The sequence below is a fragment of the Lygodium microphyllum genome, chromosome 1 (genome assembly GCF_053477565.2).
Source record: "Lygodium microphyllum isolate KBCC chromosome 1, Lygodium_microphyllum_v1.1.10, whole genome shotgun sequence".
Taxonomy (NCBI): domain Eukaryota; kingdom Viridiplantae; phylum Streptophyta; class Polypodiopsida; order Schizaeales; family Lygodiaceae; genus Lygodium; species Lygodium microphyllum.
In genome coordinates, this window is record NC_141135.1 from 6796458 (window position 1) to 6812419 (window position 15962).

The 15962-nt window shown below is 41.2% G+C and overlaps 1 protein-coding gene across 4 annotated transcripts in view; it reads left to right on the top strand.

Annotated features, from left to right (window-relative positions):
- The window catches only part of LOC148040814 (calmodulin-binding transcription activator 6-like), an 87175-nt gene that overhangs the window by 13971 nt on the left and 57242 nt on the right, over positions 1-15962 (top strand). The window contains exons 2-7 of one of the 4 annotated variants that reach the window (XM_087667341.1): positions 5446-5571; positions 6146-6261; positions 8838-8977; positions 9063-9108; positions 9314-9785; positions 9954-10087. In XM_087667341.1, the coding sequence (XP_087523467.1) occupies positions 5446-5571; positions 6146-6261; positions 8838-8977; positions 9063-9108; positions 9314-9785; positions 9954-10087 (1034 nt within the window). Of the gene's footprint in view, positions 1-5445; positions 5572-6145; positions 6262-8837; positions 8978-9062; positions 9109-9297; positions 9786-9929; positions 10088-15962 lie in introns of those variants that run through there. The other 3 variants (XM_087667277.1, XM_087667404.1, XM_087667430.1) reach the window with 3 other exon arrangements.

A 15962-nucleotide genomic window follows, 5' to 3' on the forward strand; every position in this document is an offset into this window, starting at 1 on the left:
GCAGTATTGGGATGTGATAGCTAGAGTGCTATGTATTTGGCTAAGAATGCCATGTATCATTCACGCACAAAGCATATAGATGTGCAATATCACTTTTTTAGACAGATTCTAGAAGATGGTCTAATGACATTAACCAAGATCAAAACATAGGACAACCTTGCAGATGTTCTCACTAAAAGTCTAAGCAAAGCTCAGCATGAGCATTGCATATGACTAGTGGAAGTTGGTTAGAGGTTCACTTCGGATCTTTAAGTGGAAGGTGGTTGGGATAAAGGCCCTTTTTCACCTCCGTGTATAGTACACGTGCATTATTTAGTTGTACATGTGAATGCACCCTTACGTGCCCTAAGTATAAATACATTTTATTCTTTGTGTACCAACACATTGTTGGTTCACCAAAATCGAATTGTACTTTCACTCTCTCACTCTCTCTCTCTCTTTGTCACTCTCACTTCTCGCTGTTTCTCATTTCTCTAGTTGAGCTCCAACAATTAATTAGGCGTGTTTTGGGGCTATTTAAGTTAGGCTAATGCATTTTCAGCTCAACAGGTTGATGATAGTAAAATGCAGGTTTGATGATGCGGGTTGGTTGACGACAACAAAAACACATGTATGATGACATGGTAGTTTCTACAATAGAAGTGGATCATAAACATAGCAGTTTAGTAGGTCGCTAGCTATAGACAATGGGCTGATCGGCAAAATGCAGCAGAAATTGATGTAGATTGTGCGATGGAGGTTGGAAATAGGTGTCGGATGGATGAAGACAATGTTGTGCAGCCTCTACTGAGATGTCCTCTGTGAACAAGTTGTGGGTAGCGAAGCTAGAGCACTTGAAAGTTGCCAAAACGAGATTAAGATTGAATGGAGGGCAGCATGCTAATTATTAAAAATTTCAGGTTTTCAACAGTCTAGAATCTCTCCCTATTTTAACTCTCTCGAACCACTCCCTATTTTATGGTTTTTAAAATTAAATGAGCAGTTTTGGGGCTGTTCAAGAGGCTAATCAGTATGCAATGCATACTTTAGCTCAACATCCACTAACCCAATTGAGATGTGATAGCATGGAGCTATCAAAGGTGCTCTAACTTGCCAAAAACTTGCAATAGGGACTAAGGGCTATGGCATGGGCATGCTAGTTGTAGGGGATGGTGGCTCAACGACAAAGGAAAGAGGCCATTGCCAAAAAGAAAGACCTATAGAAGATTGCAATCCTTGAAGAAGTTGTCGATGATCCTAGAAATCACCCCACAATTGCAACTTTGAGATGGTTTCCTTCTGAAAGGGATGGGGGATATGAGGCTTCTAGAGGAGATGGTGGAGAATGGGGTAGAATAATCCGTTGGATGGCGGATACAAAAATAGGAAGGGGTGCAACAATAGAAAACTTAATCGGAAGGTCCTTTACATTGTAACACGAATGGAACCGATATAGCCCCCTTTCTTGCCAACTTTTTCCAAGGATGGCTTCTGATGTAGAGTCCTCAACAAAGATGGCATGCTCAATTAAGATAACTCAAGTCTTGGGTCTCATAAGGCCATTAACAAAGTGGAGATGGAAGCCCAAGTCCTATATATGAAGGACTTCAGATGCATAGCTCAAAGATGGTCCATGGATGGTTTGAAAATAGAGACAATGTGCCAAGACCACAAGTAGGCACCGATGAGATGTCACCAACAATGATTGCACGCTCTTGCGGGCAAAGATTCCAGGGCTAGTCTCCTTTTAAAGTCATGCGACTCAATGCACCGCTATCGATGAGCTAGAATATTACATCCTTGGACATTTGGATGGGTGCTAGTAGCATTGGTTACAGTGGTTATGAAGTGACTTAGAGTGAACACACTAAGGGCACATGAGGGTTAAGGTAGCTGAGTCCTATTTATAGTATTCAAGGCTCTATTGTGCACAACATGGTGCACCACTCTTGGACTCTTGGCTTGCAAGGCGATGCATCCATACATTGGGATATTGTGGGTTGGTGATATGGGATGCTAGCTTTGGGGATGTGGCCATGACCTTGTTTGCTGCGAGTTTCTGGGCTCTTTTACGAATTATTGAGTCTTGTTATTATTTGGTACAATGGAGCACCTATTCAACTATGGAGCAAAAGATGGTTCCAAAATACCCATCTTTATCTTTGCATTCTTGAACTCAACCAATTTTGGCAAGTGAGCTTTTAGAATTGGAATAGGTGGAAAATTCCAATGCGCATGCGACATAGTAAAGGTGACCATTCGAGCAACAACACGAGGATCCACACAACCAATCTCGTGTGGCTGAAAACCAAATGCCTTACTATGCTTTCTTAGCAAATTCCTTGAAACAATGTTTTCCTTGTGGGTAAGAAAATCTTCATGACCAAATTTCAATTCTTTTAAAGATTTTGCAGCCCCTTCTCGATTTCGAGGCATGTGTCCAAAAGATTGTCCTTTTTCTTCAAGCTTTGTGAGTGAGAGTGAGAGAGGGAGGATATAAGGTGCTGAAGCTCATACCTATGATTGTGGAGAGATCCCTACTCTCAAAATCATCCAAAGTTCGCTTTGCTTCCAATATCTTTAGAATCTATGGTTTGCATACATTTATAAGGTGCTGAAGCTCATACCTATGATTGTGGAGAGATCCCTACTCTCAAAATCATCCAAGGTTCACTTTGCTTCCAATATCTTTAGAATCTATGGTTTGCATACATTTATTTTGGTTATTTATCAAGTTGTTTCTTCTTTTTGAATGATTGAGATTCATGATGTTGTTTGCTGTCTAGGGTTCCTAATTTTTTGGACGTGGTAGTAGTATGTAACATTGGACAGCCATTGGAGGAGGTGCTAAATGCAAACAAGGATGGGTTGAATGGTGGGCAGCTTGCCTATTTATAGATGCAAAAGGATCGTCCCAAATTAGGGTTTTGCTTATGGGACATAGAAACTCTCTAGGATTGTGCACGGTTAAATGAAACTTTTGGTAGTTCACATGTTTTGGGATGTCTTAAAGAGCTAGTCAGTTTGTAATGCTTTTTAAGCTCAACAGGTGAGTATATGTGTTAGCTAGCTCGTGCGAAATGGAAGGTGGTGGGCTAGGTGAGACACACACACACACACACACACACACACACACACACACACACACACACACACACACACAATGTAATGAAATGATCTGTTAATGTCTATAAGAGGCCAAAATGACCTATAAGACTATGATATCTCATTTGTATGATGATACAATTGTGTGGAAAGAACAATAAATGTAATGGTAAATGAACAATTGAAGAAAGCTAAAAGCTATATGTAAAAAAGAGAACTCTAGAGCGTTCTAGTTGATACAATCTCATGGGGGTATAGAAGGCGTAGCTCTAACGTGAGCGATAATCTCATGTATCCACCTATGAATGCGCCACTGATGTCTGTATTGGGGTCTAGGGTATTTGGATTGACAAAGCTTGACAGCTTGATTAATTAATATCCCCCGTGTATGTGTAGATTGTGGTGGTGTCATAGTGCCCTCTATGGTTTTCCCTTGTGTAGAATGAGGCTGCGATTGCAATTGTCAGTGAAGCCTTTTGAGTCTCCTTCACAAAGAAAATTGTAAGCTGCCTTTGGATAGGGTCTTGGTGTCTTGGAGCTGCTATCCTCTGGAGGTGCATGCCATGAAGCCGTCATATCTCAAGGAGGAAGAGGCCAAGGTATTACTGATCATAGAGATCCATGACTCTAGGTAGTGGTCCAAACCCATCTCTAAAGAGAGTGGAAACGGCCTCAGATGTCATAGTATGCTAGGCAGCAACAAATGTAGTGCTCCTTTGTCTCTAGCTCTAGTTGCCATATCTGGCATATACGCTCCTCTGGTGGTATGGATCTATATCTAGCAATTCAATCTCTATTGAGGCCAAAGTTGGCCTATGAGACACAACCATGTACAACGATGATTGTCACTAAATATCAAAGTGTGATGAAATAAACCTTGGTGAGTGATGGTGATATATAGTGCAATTCGAGACTAAAGTGGTATACAAGAGAGGATACTAGGGATATCATATGGATAATGAGGGGGATATGTGGAGGTGTACACATCTAGTTGTGTGTAGCTAGGTATGAAGATACAATAATCTCTAGCTCCACCTAGTCAAAATCAGTGGGTAGAGTATCTCATATATCCCTAAGGAGATAGTATAGGGGTAATCTATGGTTTGATCTCCTAGCTCTACTAGGTAATTGGTTGTGGCATCGGTGAATCTTCCTCATTCTCTCTAGTATAACCTTTGTGTCTAGTATCCTTACCTTTGTGGTCCACGTGCTACCTTGATCTCCTCAGCTCTTTGGATTGTCACCCCTCTTTGTGTAGGTACTGTGTGTGTGGTCACTATCTAGAAGGAATAATTGAGATGTAATTGTCTTCCTCGCCTTTGTCTAAGTACCATCCTGTGTAATGATATGTGGAGCCTCTAAATCTCAATCAGGAATTTACCTAAGCAGTGTTGGTTTGGTGACTTCATGATTGATTTGAGAGAGGTGTCCTCAAAGAGTGGGGGGTATTTGATTTGGACCATATTGTAGGCTCTGCATCTGCATATGTAGTGCTTCTTGCTCTCCATCTCCTCCGGACATGGCCTCGACATGTCTGCTTGGCTCAAGGAATACGACATGGTCTTCTTGTCGACAAAAGGCCAAATCAGTTTGTGCGACAAAAATAGATACATCGGAAGTTCAAGGAATTGCCATGCTTCCCAAGTACAACAAACGAGCTTTACATCTAGCTAGGAAACTTTGAATAAGAAAGAAAGAAAGAAAGTTGTGTAGACATATGGAAGAGGCTAAAATGACATATGAGATCTAGAATGAGCATGCCATGTTCATTAGAATCCATTGCCATGGAGGTTCAAATGAAAGTCCAACCTGCAACTGAAATTTTAAGACACGAGCATAGTGCTCTCAGATTCTCCTACAGACGATGCTGTATCCCAAAATAGCTCTCATGGGGCATACTAGCATGGAGGTCAATGTGCCTCCATGTGGTAAGAGAAAGAAGTGATTAATGTCATCCAAAGGCCCAAAATGACCTATGAGATCAAAATGATGACCTCAACTGATCCTGGTATATCTTGCTATGAAAGTAGTTGCATAGGTGAATCTCGTGAGGAATATCCCACATGAGAAATTGTATTTGTGTTTTGGAGTCTTGTTCAGTTTGTAAGATGTATTCTCTTGTTAGTTGCTTCTGGTAGTTGAATGGTAATCCAACTTTTACTTCTTTTCACTTTGGCTTATTAGGCGTCCATTTAAAGATCAGTTAGGAATTACAAAATATGAGGGGTTATCTTTCAAAAGTTTGAGGAGTTGGGTCCTGTAGATAATTTTGGGTGTATTCTAGTATGTATGATGAGCAAAATGAATCTTTTTGGTAGGCAGTTGGCTTGTGAATCTCAGTCATAGAGCTTGTGTTCACAGGCACTGATTTTGAAAAGATTCTGCAAGAAGCAAAGTCTCGCTGGCTACGACCTGTAGAGATATTTGACATCCTCAACAACTACAACCATTTCCGTATATGCAATGAACCACCAAACTTACCTCCTAGTAAGTTCGTTTTGAACTCATCTTGTTGGCTTAGAACATGCTTGTTTCTTGGTTTTGTTTGGAGGATTTTGAAAAACGGATTATTCTTCATGCATAGAAGAACATGTTTATACTATGGACTCCAAACATGTTTCAGAAAGTGCAAATGCTTGGTCATCTGGGTACCCATAATGCACTTAAGAGTCATTGATCTTTCATTTAAAAAGTTGTCTTTCTTGTTATGGAACTCGGAAGTGTCTGCAGTTACATGTTCCTCTTTGCTGGTTATTGGGTATGATTTCTTCTTTCAAGTCAAAACGAGCTGAAAAGAAGAATCTTAAACCTTTTCTTGGCATTCCAATCAAAGAGACTGAGCAATGGAAAAAGTCTCTTTCTATGTTGCCATTATTACTTTTAACAGCAGAAAGATATCAACAATTGAACATAAATGGTTCAATGCAAAGAACTAGATGTGTACTTCCACATACTTGTGACAAACAATATATCTGCACACATAAGCATTGTATGTTAAATAATTTGTGCTGCAAGTATTGCAATTCTCATCGTTGTTGTCTTTTCTTTTGTTGTCTTCAAGGTGGTACACTGATTCTCTTTGACCGTAGAATGTTACGAAATTTTCGGAGAGATGGTCACATATGGAAGAAGAAAAAGGACAACAAAACTGTCAAAGAGGCTCATGAACATTTAAAGGTAAGTTTGACAAGAATGTAGAGACCTGTGGTCAGCATTTGTTTGAGCTTTGCTGTGCCAAGGGTGCCATAAACCATTTTTCTCTTTAGTCTTTTTGATGCATGCGAAGGGCACAAGTAAGATTTTTGGCTAATTTTTTTTTGTGTCAGGGGACTCATAAATTTTATCGCTTCCACTTCATTTAGCAACATGTTTAATAGGCTAGTATGAAGAATATTGAGAGGGTGTCTTCATTTCATCCACTTTCTGGTCGTAGTGTATCTATTTGAAGCTGCCCATGTGGTAGACATGTAGGTTGAGCTAAGTATGAAGATTCCAATATTGAAGGCTTAAGGAGATGCTTATTATGTGGGTGACATCCACATATATCCAGGGATCTTGTTGTTTCCTTCTTTATTCCAGTTTAGGTGCATCTTTCACACTATTGTGTTTCTCCCAAGTGGCACCTAGAAAGCCTTTTTGGGTCTGTAAATGAAAACCAAAATATGAATGAATGAGGTGAAAATATACTGAATGACTTGGTTTCTCAAAAACAACGCCCCCCGCCCCCCCCCCCCCCCCCCCCCCCCCCCCCCCCCTTCAGGCCCAAAAAAGAGCGAAAAAGAGGAGTGAAAGAGAGAAGATCAACCACGAAATCCTAGAATTCCACCTATAAGGTGACCTATAGTGAAAAACAATAGACGAGATGAGTTGATAGTACCCAAAACTCAACCTTGGGAGAGAAACCACAACCTCCATTACTCCATGCTAGGAACGATATGCACTCGTACCATATCAAAGAGACGGTAGGGTTTGCGGAAAGAAACACAAAGTGTACGGCAAGCACTGAGAAAAGAAGAAACTTAGAGAAAACACCGAAGAAGAAGAAGATGAATGATAAATTAGTGAATCAAGTTGATACAATGGAGCAAAAGCTCGAAGATGATTGCAATGTCTTGGCCGACTAGGCGGTAGCACTTGAAGAAATCTGCACTGTGAAGGGAGCGAAATGCAATCCTTCCGGTAGAGCTGTCGATGACAAGGGAAAGAGCTGCTCTATGGAGGGGGTGAAATGTAGTCCTCTAGATAATGGAATGCCATATAGACATTGAAAGGTGAAGGTCAGCAGTAGGCGGCTGTTGGGCAGCCCTTCAGGAGTGAAGAAAACACAAAAACGTAGGTATTTGACGTAGGGCTGATAAAGAGGGTGTAGTGTGCTATAGATGGCGTGAAATTGCTGCAAACACAAGCTTGATGGTGACACCTGGTGAGGAGGGCTGATGCCAGATGACGTAGGCTGCAAAACGCTAGGTGGAGATGGATGCAATAGCCATGAACCGAAATGTCCTCCTTGCAGGGTGTGAACAATAGTGGAAAGGATGGAGAAAGGAGAGAAGAATATGGAAGAGAGTGACAGAGGGTAAGAAGGAAGGAATGTATGGGATGAAGAATGAGGGAAGTTAGTGCCATATTTATAGGCACATATTGTCTGGAGTGGTGCCCCAACTCTCTCGAGTGGTGCCCACTGAAGTCTCTTGGGTGGTGTCTTGACACTAGAAAATGATCATATAAAGCCTTTTTGGGGTGGTAAATGGAAACCAAAATAGGAATGAAGTAGGGGAAATGTATTGAATGACTGGGTTTCTCAACAAATCCTCAGTGAACTACTCCTCACATCCCCCTCCCCCCCCCCCCCCTGTTGATGTACATGAGAAAGGGTTATGGATATAATGTTTCATGCCACATGGACATGCAATCACTGTTTGGACTGAGAACATCATTGCAATGCATGTGTGCATGATGCATGTATTATATGTTATTGGGAAAGTCATAGTTGAAACAAGGAATGGAATGAGAATGTGATCCCTCAAAACGGGGGGAATGGCTCAGGTTAGGAAACAGGAATGGTACACTATATGACATTGTTTTGTGAAATAGATGTACTTAGTCACCGCCAAAATCTGTTCTAAGCTTTGATCAGCTGGGCGATCAGCAATTTGTCAAGATCTTTGGTATTCAGAAATAATATAGCAAGGGCGGGCAGTAGGCCTTGGGGTCAATCAGTATCATTATCACTGAGCAGGGGCAATCTAGCTCCTGTATTCATGAGATTTTAATTTGCTGATTTACAGCTTTCAGCTCATTGTCTACTGCCCTTTCATTAGCCTTAAATGGAGTTTTTCATTGGCTGTAATGCACAAGCTAGTTTGAGCCTTGACTGCACTTGCTAAACCTTTGTTGGGGTTCCTTTCTTTTTTTCAGAAACAAAGTGTCTCAATCAGTCTAGAGTGAATGGCACAATGAGTGGAGAAGTTAAAAAGCTTGAACATCCAGGCAGGCTGCTCTATGATGTGCTAGAATATTTACAAAGTTTCAAAATCCTAATTTGGTTCCTATGGATTATGCCTTTATTCCTATGATTAGCATTGAGTACATAAGAGGAGCATGGGGAAATGAAATTCTTATACTAGTGCATGGATTAGAGGATTTAGTAAGAGCTATCAAGGTGGCGTTTTGTCCAAATAACTGACTTCAAACTAAACATAATCAGACTTCTGACCTGATTTTGACCGACTTTGTCTTGTTTGTGATGTCAGGTTGGTAGTGAAGAGAAAATACATGTCTACTATGCTCATGGTGATGGTGGTTCGAACTTGCAGCGCAGGGTGTACTGGTTATTGGACAAGTCGGTGGTTCTTTTTCATTTGTTGTTGCAGTTGAAGCATGTGCTGCTTAGGTGTAGTTTTAAATTGGACTGTGAAATTGTTAATATGGGTGTGCTTTGTCTATATCTTCATGTATTGTTATCATTTATGTTGCAGGACATTAGAGCACATTGTTCTTGTTCATTACCTGGAGGTCAAAGAGGTGCCATTGCTTGAAAACCTGACATTGAATACAGGCTCTCGTACTTGAATATAGGCTCTCATACTTGAATATAGGCTCTCATACATACATTGATGTAAAAGATTCCAGCTTCCACACAGTATATGTTTGTGTGTACTTTAAACAATGCAGATTACAGAAGCATGTTGGTAAACTTTTCAAAATTTGCAGTGTCCTTTTACTGCAGACTAGTAGAACAAATATGCAACAGCCATGGCAACAGAATGCAACTCAAGGTCTATCTGAACAGCAATCAGTATACAGGCCTTCCTCTGTCAGTGCTGGTGCTGATGTAACAGCTCAACAATCAGTGTACAGGCCGTTCCACATCTCACCTTCTGGCACTGTTCTTAGTTCAGAGAGCTCCGCAGAGCGTGTAGGAACACACCAAATGGAGTTATCCAATTCGGCTCAAGATGATGAAGATTTTGATAAGTTTGATCTTGGAGAACTGGAGTTGATTGATTCAGCTGTTAGTACACAATGGTTTTTGCCTCAAGTTGTGGGCCAACCAAAGGATGTCCAAGTGTCAGATGAAAGCTTTGCTAGTATGCCAGGATTAGGGTATGGTCAAGTAAACCAAACTCACAGCGGAAGAAGTGGGATGGAGCTCACACCAGTTGGATCGATAATGAAGCAGGAGGTGTATTTTGAACCAGGTCTAGTACCTTGTGGAAATCTTAGAAAGTCTGATTGTTGTCCAACTTTTCTGGTGGCCTGGGTGTGCTTTTTATAACAAAGGAAGCTGTGATGTGTTAACTTGATCTGATGCTATAAGCTCTAATAGTGTCTTTGGTTGATAGGTAATGTGAACTATGACATGACAGGCATCAATAACCCAACCTGGGAAGGGAAAACACAGTCTCTGAACAACATAGATTGGACTGGAGTGCCCACTAACGATGGTCAGGGTACCGCTATAAGTGGAGCATCATTAGGAACTGTTTCTTTCCATAACCAGGTAACATGACTGGCTTGTGCTATTTTGCCAATCCAGATGACTTTGGATTCCTTGGACATAAAGCCTAGACGTGTAAACTGTCCTCAAGAAATCCTTAATTCGTACAAGTTAGAATATGCCGTTTATGATGTATGAGAAAATTGCTTTCATAATGTATTGCAGCATATAATTTACCTATTATAAGACAATATCTCTCTGATGTCAAAACTATCTTCTAAAGAAACAAGGAAAGACTACTGATGTTCTGCAAAATTGGGAGCTCAGCTTCTTATATTGAGTCCAGCTTGTTTGTCTTACAACTCAAGGATCTTGCATTTTTGATGGCTTGCTCCGGACAGTGGTAAACTTTGTATTTTTACTGATCTGTCACATTCATGCTTGCGTTTTGTGTTTTGAATTTTCAACTGTGAAGAGAGTCTATTGTGTTGGTTGTTGCGATTCCTTACTATATTCACTTCACCATTGATGCCATCTCTGTGGCTTTTAGTGTTTGTGTGTGTGAATTGTGATTGTACTATCGAACCTTTTTTGATTGTTCAGGGCTGGTTGACCATGAGAAGTGTAGCTATCTCTTACTCTCTATTCTCCGTCATCATCTTGTATATCATCGATTTTCATTGTGCTTCCTATCTTAGTGGCTCGATATTTCTTCACTATGGTCTAACCTTGATCTTCTAAAGCTTTCTTTTCAAGCTTGAAGGATGCTTGGTCTTTGGTTCACAAATGCAGGTTCTTCAACTTATACTTCAACCATGGTTTGCGCTTCAAGGATTCACTTGGCATCTGTGGTGGTCCTAGAGGCTTCTTTAGAGGATAGTGGTTTTCGGCTTGCTTCATCAAGTTCTCTTGGTGGCTGCTTTTCAATGGCTTTGGTTGCCTCATTTCTATGCCATCTAGATGAGATGGTGTCATGCTTCATATGTGGTGATCATGTTGATTGATGGATGGCGGTGACATCAATGGTTTTACTTCACGGATGGTAGATGATGGCCACATGGACTTGGCATCTGCTTTTTGATGGCTTTTGTTGCCTCATTTCTATGCCATCTAGATGAGATGGTGCCATGCTTCATATGTGGTGATCATGTTGATCGATGGATGGTGGTGATTGGTAGAGAGAGAGAGAGAGAGAGAGTATATTAACGTCTCTAAAAGGCCAATGTGGCCTATGAGACCAAAACAGTACATACAATGATGATGGTGTGTTTCTCATCTAGAACGAGAAGAAAGATGAAAAACATGCCTATAAGACTGAAAAGGAAATGAAATGAAATGAAATAGTGTCCCATAAAAGGGAAACATGTCAGTGATCTGAAAGTGAGAGTAGAGAAAGGAAAACTCTCCATCAATGATATGTCTGTTCTCTAGGGAAGTGTATCTCTGCATAGCTAAGGCGTCTTGGCATCTGTCTCCTGTGGCGCTCAATGATGGCTTTAATTTGTCTGTGGTGTGGATGTCTAGGCCTTCGTCCGGGTGGATGTGGGCGCCTAGACCGGCTAAGTGCCACTGCTCTATCCAAAGGGACACCTACAGAAGATGAGGTCCAATGATGATGTATTCCTGTAGGCTGTGTGGCAGTAGTAGTGGTATCTGCCATACTCTGTCGTGTATCCATGAAAAAGTCAGTGACTGCTCTCTGTCTATGTGAGCCGAGCTGTGGGGGCCTCCTACTCCGTAGAATTGTTGCTCTGCGCCTCTGGAGCTCCAAGAGGAAAAATCCCAAGCATCTCTGATCCTCATACTGCATGATCCGTCTCAGGGGTCCAAAACCCTCTCGAAACAGACAGTGGTATCTACCTCGTATGTCGTAATATACAGTGCATCGGCAGATGTAGTGTTCCTCTGTCTTTGGCTCTCTGTCGCATAGTGGGCATATGCGTTCTTCTGTCTGTATACCCTCCCATCTGCCTGTCTCAATCCTCAGGTGGTAGAGAGAGGGTCACCGTGTTCTTTGGTGGCATTGTGAGAGGTGGAGAAGATCGAAGCTCAGCTGAGAGTGGAGTAGACAGTGTGGAGAGTGAAGCACGACACCCAATGCAATGGATTGAAAGTGTATGATGAAAGTACAAGGCATAACCCTTAAACCCTAGGGTTGTAAGAGTGTGTTCACACCCGAAGTGTGTGCAACACGATAAGCGCCCATAAATGTGTAACATAGGCACATAAAATAAAGAAAATAAAATTGGGAAAAAAAACCTCTCGTACGGAGAGGAAAAAGTGCCCAATGTCCTACTGATCACACTGACACTCCTCTGTGAGCATAGGCGTGAGTGAAACCCAACAAAACCCCCTAGAGTGAAGAGTGATCAAAATACAAGGGCCATCTGTGCTACCAAAGGAGATCAAATTTGAAGCATTGCAAAATGCTTCAAATTTGTCATGAGGAAGAGCTTTGGTGAAGATGTTTGCCACATTATTGATAGTAGGACAATAGACAAGGTTGATATCTCCTGCATGTAGCCTCTCTCTAACAAAGTGATAATGTATCTCAGTGTGTTTCGTGCATGCATGAAACACTAGGTTCCGTGCCATTGCAATGGCACTTTGATTGTCAGTGAACAAAGGAGTAGGCTCCGAGACAGATACATCTAGATCGGCTAGCAAACGTCTAAGCCATACACATTCAATTATAATAGTAAAAGTTGCATTGTATTCAACTTCACATGACGATGTGGCAACAGTGGACTGTTTCTTGCTAAGCCAAGATATGCAAGATGAGCCAAGAAAGAAACAATTGCCACTAGCGGAGTGATGTGAATCATAATCACAAGTCCAATCAGAATCATTGTAAGCATGTAAGTGCAGTGGTCCCCCCTTGGCATAAAGCAATCCAAGAGATCTAGTACCTTGCAAGTAACGGAAAACATGCTTGACAACTTACTAATGTGACATGCGTGGCTGATGCATATATCTGCTTAAGACTGAAATTGCAAATTGTATGTCCGGCCTAGTGTTGCATAGGTAGATAAGGTATCCAACTGTTGGAGCATATGTGTGTATATCAAACAAATCACTATCATCATGCAGTGACAGTTTCAGTCCAGGTTCCATTGGTGTACAAACTGGCTTGCAATCCTGTAAGCCAAACCTCTCAAGGAGTTTACCAATGTATCTTGACTGTGATAAACCGATACCTCTAGCATCATGTATAAACTGCATGCCCAAGTAATAATGCAAAGACCCCAAGTCTAACATCTCAAAAGTTTGCTACAAATTTTGTTTAAATTCTGAAATCTGATCAGCATGTGTCCCTGTAAGCAAAAGGTCATCGACATATAGACAAATGATTAGCATGGATCCCCCCTCTTTAAATACATAAAGAGTAGACTCTGATGAGCTGTTTATAAACCCTTGGCTGAGTAAGAAGGCATCAATCTTTATGTACCAAGCTCTAGGAGCTTGTTTCAAGCCATGTAAAGCCCTTTTCAGCTTGCAAACCAAGTGTTCGGATCCCTCAACTGCAAAACCAATGGGCTGCTGTACATATACTTCTTCATGAAGTTCTCCATGTAAAAATGCAGTCTTTATATCTAATTGATGCAGAGTCCATCCATAATAGGCAGCCAAAGCAACCATATACCTGATAGTAGTCATGCAAGAGGTAGGTGCAAATGTCTCCTCATAGTCAATGCCTTTTTTCTGTGCATAGCCCTTGGCTACAAGCCTGTCTTTATTTTTGTCAATGGATCCATTTGCATTCCTTTTCAGCTTGTAGATCCATTTTGTTCCAATGGCTTCTTCCTAATAGGCAAAGATACCAAATCCTATGCTTGATTCTTAATGATGGAATCAAACTCAGCTTGCATTGTTGCCAACAATGCACATTATGTTGTGGATCCTCAAATCAAAACATTCAAGCTCCTCATTATCAACCGTATTTGCTGCCATAACAAGCTCCGTGGTATGTGCAGTATCATGCATACGAGCTTGCTACTAGTACGACCAGCCATGGGAGAGCATACAAATGACTATCTTTCATAGTCTGTAAATACCATCTAGGCATTTTTCTTGCCTCCAGACTGTGCACAAGCTCTTGTCGAATTTTAGATTCAGCACTTTGCTGAATATCCAGATCAGCCAATGGCTGATTTTCTGCATTTTCCAATGGAGCAGCTGGCTGAACATTAAGTTCACTTGCTGAAACTCTAGCTGAATCACCAAATGAAATGGGTAGTAGCCCTTTAAAGACATCATTGACAGCCTGATATGTGTCAAAACCAGCAAGGGATAATTCTGATTTTTCATCGAAAAGTACATCCCTATTGACAAATACCTTTTTAGAGGCAGGATCATATAGTTTGTATCCTTTGCTCTCACTGTTGTACCCCACAAAAATGCATTTGACAGCTTTGTTATCCAACTTTTTTCTAAGTACCTTTGAAATGTGTGCATATGCAAGACACCCAAAAGTACGAAAGTGCCTAACAAAAGGTTTCCGGCTATTCCAAGCCTCAAAAGGTGTGACATTCTTTAATGCTTTGGTGGGGCATCTATTCAAAACATGGCAAGCATACATAACAACTTCCATCCAAAAACTATGTGGCAAGCTCTTTGCTTTCAGCATACATTTGGCCATCTCCGTGAGTGACTGATTCTTCCTCTTTGCAACCCCATTCTGTTGTGGAGTATAAGCAATAGTGAATTGATGAACAATGCCCTTCTGCTTCCAAAAAGAATTCAACATAGAGGATATATATTCCCCCCCTTAGTCCGAACGGAAAGTCTTCACCCTATAGCTAGATTGGTTCTTAACAAGTGTTGCAAAATCCAAAAATGCATCATACACTTTTGACTTTTTCACTAAAGAGTAAACCCAACAAAAGCAAGTAAAGTCATCAATAAAAGTCACAAAATAGTAACATCCACCCAATGACTTTGTCTGCATAGGGCCACATACATCTGAGTGCACTAGCTATAACTTGGTTGTGGCTCTAAAAGCAACATCACGGGGAAACGAAAATCAATGCATTTTCCCCAAAATACATTCCTTGCAAGAGTGCTCAGGAGGTCTCTTCAAGAGAGGTAATCCATCTAGTATTTGGGTATGTTGTAAACAAGCCCCATGCGACCATGCCATGACTCTGCCTGTAACATAGCAGGAGTAAGAGTGGATGCTAAATATGCGGAGTGATTGATTGAAAGAGCATCCAACTCTATCCCATGCCTTTTGAGCTGCTGATCTTTGGGAAAGTGGCTGAAGTGGAGCATGCTGAACAGGTTGAGTTGCCCGTTGTCCACATCTTGTTGGAGGAGCAGCAGCAGGAACTACAACTCCGGGCCTAACTTCTTCTCCACTTACGTAATCCCAAAGATTCTTTGCAATCAACACATTCTTCATCATGAAGGACCAGAGTGAATAGTTGTTACCATCCAACTTGTCCTCCTTGAATACATAGGTAAGTACATCACCTCCTTGATTTGCCATGATAATCAATGCCAAGAAAAGAGCAAAAGAGCAATGTCCAAGCTGGACCAACGTGGAAATCTCAAAATTTTCTGAAATTACAACAAATAGCTTGCTGCAATTAGCAAATTGAAGTACACTCTGTCAAAACTGTCTATAATGCATGCAGTCCAAGGTGCATTCAATGCTCAACAACATTGTAGAATTAAAAATCCCAAAATTTTTTACCCAAAAATGCTCAAAAACAGTCTATTTTAGACCGCATTTGCTTTGCATGTACCAACGTCTTCATAAAACTCCAAAGCCCCAAAATTCTTGACTTGTTTGCCAAGAAATTTTTGCATCAATCGTGTCTAAGATACGTATCCAGACTGTTGTGCCTGCTCGGGCAAAAGTGCCTTTTCCAGAGATGAATCTCAGAAACCAATCAAGCTGGTCGCCGGCGGTTTGAGCAGGTGACCGACGAGTGGC